General features: G+C 31.7%; 1 protein-coding gene across 3 annotated transcripts in view; it reads left to right on the forward strand.

The window, feature by feature from the left end:
* Window positions 1-6,339, forward strand: part of LOC106073577 (serine/threonine-protein kinase DCLK1-like) — a 39,623-nt gene extending 33,284 nt beyond the window's left edge. For all 3 annotated transcript variants that reach the window (XM_056003756.1, XM_056003755.1, XM_056003757.1), the window contains 3 exons: window positions 21-153; window positions 516-683; window positions 1,883-6,339. In XM_056003756.1, coding sequence (XP_055859731.1) covers window positions 21-153; window positions 516-683; window positions 1,883-2,133 — 552 coding nt within the window. In that variant the 3' untranslated portion in view covers window positions 2,134-6,339. The remainder of the gene's footprint in view (window positions 1-20; window positions 154-515; window positions 684-1,882) is intronic.
* The last annotated feature ends 386 nt before the right edge of the window (window positions 6,340-6,725 follow it).

Raw genomic sequence — 6,725 nt, forward strand, 5'->3', positions numbered from 1 at the left:
ACATGATATTTCTGTCTCAGGTCCATAGAAACAAAGATGGCAGTATTAGTTTGAAGCTGGCAGACTTTGGCCTTGCTATGGAAGTGAAGGAGCTGATCTACACAGTGTGTGGTACACCGACCTATGTAGCACCAGAGATCCTTACAGAAATAGGTCAGTGACTTTCATCCACTCTAAGTCTCCTCTTTTCATCAGTAAAATGTTTTAAGTCAAAAATATTCAATACATTTTATTAGCAGCAATTAGCATAGATCTGTGGAAATTTTTTTTTAACAACAATTATCTTAAGCAAAAATCTTTAAAATAATGATAAGAGCAATATAATTGCAATTATATATTGTTTAAAAAATCCGACTTGCAAATATATAACATGCGAAACTTATTTAACAGCTTGTTATGAATTTAATGATACTTTAAACTGTAATTACAATTTTTACACCTTTCTTAGATTATAATTCATCATTCTGTCATTATTTATTTTCAATAAGACAAATCTTTTAAAAATTGTTCTCTAGGTTATGGCTTGGAAGTAGATATGTGGGCAGTTGGAGTCATCAATTATATTTTACTGTGTGGCTTTCCACCGTTTCGTTCACCAGACAGAAACCAGACAGAGCTGTTTGAGTACATCAAAGCTGGGGACTATCAATTTATCTCCCCTTATTGGGACAATATATCTAGAAGTGAGTCTATCCATTAGTCTCTTCTAACACTTGTCAACTTATCTTTAAATGAGTCTTATCTCCCCTTTCTGAAACAATAAATCATAAAGTGGTCCTATCCATTTATTTTTCTTCATTTAGAAAATATATGTACACTAGACTATGTATTGTCCAATGATTACAGGATTAGGAGGTAGGGTTGGATTGCCTAAATAGTTGGATTACCAACAGTTATTTGTAGGCCTATTTAAAAAAATGTAACTATATATGTTAATAAAATTTTATTTATACTGTAGTAGTAGTATTTGATTTTCAGGGGTATAAAATCAGCAATTCACAAAAAAGAATAATCTGTTGATGTAAAAAATACAAAACCTTTCAGCTTTTACATACTGTGCTAAATTACAGTTTAACTCTTTCTCTCCTAACTGACGATACCAGCATTGATTCCACAAGAATGTGGTAAATAATTATGGAGAGAAAGACTTAAGCCTACCTACATTCCAAAATATATAATCGTCCCTTTCTTGGATTACTGAGTGTGTTCAGAGATGGTCTTAGCAGTGCATGGGGCCCTGGGCTAGTGTCATATCAGGGCCTTGAATATTTTTATGATCTGCTGAAGATGACAAAAGATTCTCTTTATTGTAGAGTTTCCTCTAAGGCATGGGACCTGGAGCAGTTTCTCCACTTGCCACCCCTAAGGCCACCTCTTGTATGTGGAATTATGAAGTATCAAGAGTTGACTAGCTGAGACTTGTATGTTCTCTATAGGCCTATGTGGCCTTCTTCAGATATCATTTTTAGACTTAACTAGCAAAATTTCTTGCTTTTTTAAAGTGTGATCTTTTGTAATAGTAGTTTAGTCAAATTTTTAAAGCATTGGGATTCATTCCTTAACATTTATTATTTACTTTGAACTATTTTGGTGTTAACATTTTTAATGTTAACAATATTTATAAGCCTGGTGTAACACAGTTTAGCAGTTAGCAGTATTCACCTTTATAAGTTCCCTTTTAATTTTTATACAATTTAAAAAAGGAAAAGAAACATGTTTCATAAGAAAGGTTAATAAAATCTTTATCAACACTATGCTTTTGATGACACAACATTTGTGATGTTTTAAAGAACACAATTAATTTTTTTTTAAATTTTCTATCAGTACCAGTTAATTAATTTTGTATTGAAACATATTTTTTGTTTATTCCTCTACTTTGCAGGTGCCAAAGACTTAATAAGCCGATTGCTTATAGTGGACAGGAAGAAACGCTACAGCTCAGTGGACGTACTGTGCCACAAGTGGATTGTGTGTGGTGGTCAATCAGATATTGTCCCCAGTGGGGCCCAGAGCATAGACGCAGCCTGCAAAGAGATGCGGAAAGAGCTAGAGACACAAAACAAGTTGAACTATGAAAACTACCAGAAGTTGAAAGAGAAAAAAAGAAGAGAGCGGGAGAAGAAAGAGGAATGAAATGACTGCCTGGTTGTGTACTGACTGCCTGGTTGTGTGCGATGTTCTCTGAACTGTCATTCGATCATCCCAGGCTCAAACCCTGCCTACCACCATCCTCCACCATCCTGCAGGAGGTTTTGGCTTGGATGCAATAATCTTCATTTCTGAAGGAACATCCAAAACTTGTAAAGCAAAACAAAATAATCAAATACTTATACATTTGTAATTTGATTCGTTGCTTTAACAAATCAGCAAGAATCTGCAATTTGATCTATAACTAGTGTTATGTTAAAAAACTGGCAAATAGAGTCAAAGTTTGTTACTAATAATCCTTTGACCATACATCCAATAAAACATTCCAAGTTATAAGAGAAACAGTAATGTCTGTTGGACTAAAGTCTTCTTTTCTAACTTTAAGCCTGTGATATTGTGTACATAAAATCTTGCATACCAGTATCTTACAAGTATATATATATAGTGTAATTGTCCTTACCTAATGATGAGTCTATAAGAATAAAAGTAATACCTTGAGCTTGGTTGCAAAAAGGTTAATTAATTCCTTATTTATATTTTTTAATAATCTCATAATGCAAGTCTTAATGAAAAGAAATGTTTTATAACTTTTTTTTTTCTAAATGAAACTTCTGTATGATTACAGAAAACAAATTTCACAACCCATCCAGTTAATTAATCAGCACATACATTGCTAAGTATCAATTATTTTTCCTATAGTACACCCTTGTATAGCAGTTTCTAGTTCTATAATTGGTAACTATTTATTAGCTTTAATTTGCTCTACCATTTCTCTTCTACATGTTGACTTTTGATGATTGCTTGATTTTGTTGTAAATTTTTGGATAGAGGATGAAAACATTAGACTTCAACTTGGATGGCTGTATTGTTGTGTGATGAGAACTCTGGACTGTCAGTTGATTACCTCCATGGTCCTGGGTTTGAATGTCACTCGCCATCTCCTGCTGCCATCCAGGGGGATGTTTGGCATAGGATGTAATGATTATGCACTTATGTATATACCGTATAATACTGTTTACAACTTTTTCATTGTTGATATCCTCACAAATGTGTGTTTCTATTTATACTAGCCCCATTATTAACCATTGTTTTAGCTGGTATTTTGTTGCAAACCTCTTCCTACACCATTCATACTTTTATGTACAAGAAATAACTATTGTATCGTAAAAAGACTAAGCTTTATTTGAAGCATTCCGCCTGTGATAGTATGTACAACTTTGTATATAGTTGAAATAAAAGAGCTTGTGATATATAAATATAGTACAATGTCCAATTATAAAATGCTGTTGTTAAATATGACTTCTGGCAAATGTTAAACCCTTTGTTGTTTATCTTGACTTCATTAGTTAACAGATAAATCTCTTTTTGAAAGCTAAAAAGTAATTGTATAGAATTATTTTAAAATTGATTTCTTATTTGACAGACCTTATACAGTATTTTTATTGGACCAGTAAAATTTAAAATGTTATTTTCATTTAAATAATTATGTAATGTTTTACTCTGTAATATGATAAGTTTAAAAAAGTCTTTATAAGTAATGTTTAGTCAGACTTGTTTCATTATTCTAGTGAATAAATTATTTGTTCATTTTTGAAAATAAAATGACATTAAAAGTCATTTTATCAAAGTTGTTGATACAATGTATAGAGAATTACTTTTTAGACAGATTTAAAGCTACATGCTTTTATTTATATGTAATTTAAGCAGAAATTTCATCGATGTTTATGAATTAGTTGACGATTTGATTCTTCTCATTCCAGTAGACTGGGTGAGAATGTAAAACTTTGTCTTAATCTGTCATTTGTTTCAATTTTTATTGTATTTGATTAGTTGTTCTCTAGCAGTCCATGACAACAACTTCCTATTTTTAATGTTATTGTCAACCAGTGTTTGGTAATGAAGTTGGCAAAGTTAATTTTAAACTTTTACAGCCCAATAAAAAAGCATATCAGAAACTTGACTTCATGATTTAATGCTAGCTTTCTCTATACAAACTTTCGAATCATTTTTTTTTAACTTTAAAAGTGCTTGTAGGTCTTTTTTTTTTCTTCCACAATCAATAACATTTGTGACTAAATGTTAGGATATATAAATGAATTTATTTTAGAGGTGAATTTATTTTAAAAAAGATTAACAAGCACACCATCATTTAGTTTTCAAATTTGTTTAAGCTAAGCTACATTCTCCTGAAACCATTAGTAACCATCATCACAGACAGACTGTAATAATGGTTGCTGAGATTGCTGCTGCCAATTGAGATCTCTGGATGGTTTTGAACATTATAAAAGGATGTTTAAAATGATTGAACATCCTTTGGTTTAGCACTTGAGACTTGCTAGAAATTTTTTCTGGGGTTTGAATTCTGATACCTTGTCATCTTTAGATTTGGGTAGCATATCCAAATGCCTATTGCAAAATGAGATAAATATATATTTAGACAGATCAACATCCAAGGATGCTAATTGAAAGGAGATAAACGTCACATCTTTTCAGGTAAGGATGTCTAGGGGAAAAGCGGAAACATTCATTATCACTAAACTGTCTCATATTCTTTTTGACTGCCCCAGACTAACTGATCTGTCTCGACAGGTCTGGGAAACCAGAAATTCTCGACCTGTTTGTTGACATGTATGCACTATGCAAAACAGCAGGGTTTCTGTCTAGGGCTTTTGCACGAGAGGATTTGTGCCTCTCAAGCCCTCACTCAAATGGAGTTTGATGATGATGATGACAGTGATTATCACTAAACAAATTGCTTCAGGATGTGTTTGTTATCCCAACATGTGCTTGCTGATTGTTAAGTCTTAAAAAAGGAAACTGAATTATCTTATATAAATTACCAAAAATTTTTAAGCATTTCTGTTAAGATCATGATCAATACATTCATTTTTTTAAAGTTATTGGTTTATAATTGAAAGGTAATTATCTTAATGAAATAATGTCATTTCTTAAACAAAAAGTGTAAATCAACCCTACAAGTCCAACGCTAAATGCAATTATTTTCTTTAATTGGTACTGTCTCATATTTTTATGTTAATGATATTATTTATTTATTGCCATGTGAAGTTCATAAGCATTTTGTTATATTAATATACACTGATGTCATTTGTTTATTGACATTTGATTGTTTAGAAATTGTAAGAAATGTTAAAGTTTTTGATGAGGCATCCAACCAAGAAATGTTTTATTTATTGTTTTATATAGATTTGCACAGAATTTTAAAAATATTAATTCTGAATATTTGAATTGGAAAAAAAAAATTCTTCCTCATTAAAAACTTAACAGCAATGAAAGATTGTAGTGTTGATCAAACCAAGGCTCAACTTTTAATTATTTGTCCCATTAGTACAGACATCCGCAAGTCCGATTTCTAGCTGTCAGCAAAAAAGTGCTAAAAATATGTACATTTTGTTTACGTTTTGAGATATTTAAAAAATACTGACTAATCTTTGTTCTACTTGATGTTTAGAGCTATGACTATTCAAATAAAGTTAACCATAATTTGTTATTTTTTACTTATTGTATTCCTCAAATTTTATGATCTTCCCCACAAACAGAAGTCACGACACATAAAGCACAACTTTGCTTCCTATACTCACTTTATGAATCTTTTTGTTCTCTATTTAATCCATGGCCCATCATCACTTCTAAATGGATTTATCTTTTTTTTTTCTACATCTTTAGCAGGACCCTTGGCCAGAATTATTATCCTTAACATTAGACTCAGTGGTACAAATTTCCCTCAACATGCTGAATAATTTCTGGTCTTTTCTAATTTAGACTGCTTTTCTTGGTCAGAGTAGGGTGCATCTCTTCTGTTGTCATGGAACCTTTGTTTGAAGTTAAGACTTTTTTTATTTCCTTGTAATGAAAATGAGGGGATAGGGCATCAGTATTCCTTTTAATCTGCCATTTGAAGAACTATTGGGTTGTTGAAGCTGAGTACCAAAGCAGTCTTCCGGTTAATTGGAAAGGTTTTCACAATGGCAGGGACAGTTTGTTTTGGATAGCATCAAAGGAAAATTTTTTTATAAATTTGTTTTCATAATTGTGTTATGTTAGAAAGTGTATGTCATAAATTGTTTTAATATGGTAAATATGTACATTTTATTTTGTGTTGATTTTTTTTTTTAAGCCAGTAATAATACTTTCATATATGAAGCAATATTAAATTTTGACTAAAATTGTAAATGTTGAATTATTTTTAAAAAACTTATTCATAACTTGAGCTTCAAAATTGTGTATGTCTAATTTTGTGGGAAAAAGTTCCCTTTTCAGAACTTGTGATCTATAGGGCAGATGATGTAAAAATCATGTTTCTATGGCTCATGTTTAATGAAGATATCATGTGGCCAGCACAACAACTAACCGCCTATTTTTTTTTTCCCCAACTTAAGTCAGGTACCCATTAGAGCTGGGTATACTCAGAGGCACCTTAAAGATCCCAATATTCACCAGGATTCAACACCAGGACCTCTGGTTCAGAAGCCAAACAGTTGACTGCCCAGCTGCCACGCCTCCTTTGTGGAAAAAAAAAGGATAATTACAAGAGGCAGGACATCCTCATAAAAAAAAAA

This window comes from Biomphalaria glabrata, chromosome 11, assembly GCF_947242115.1.
Source record: "Biomphalaria glabrata chromosome 11, xgBioGlab47.1, whole genome shotgun sequence".
In the NCBI taxonomy this organism is placed as follows: Eukaryota; Metazoa; Mollusca; class Gastropoda; family Planorbidae; genus Biomphalaria; species Biomphalaria glabrata.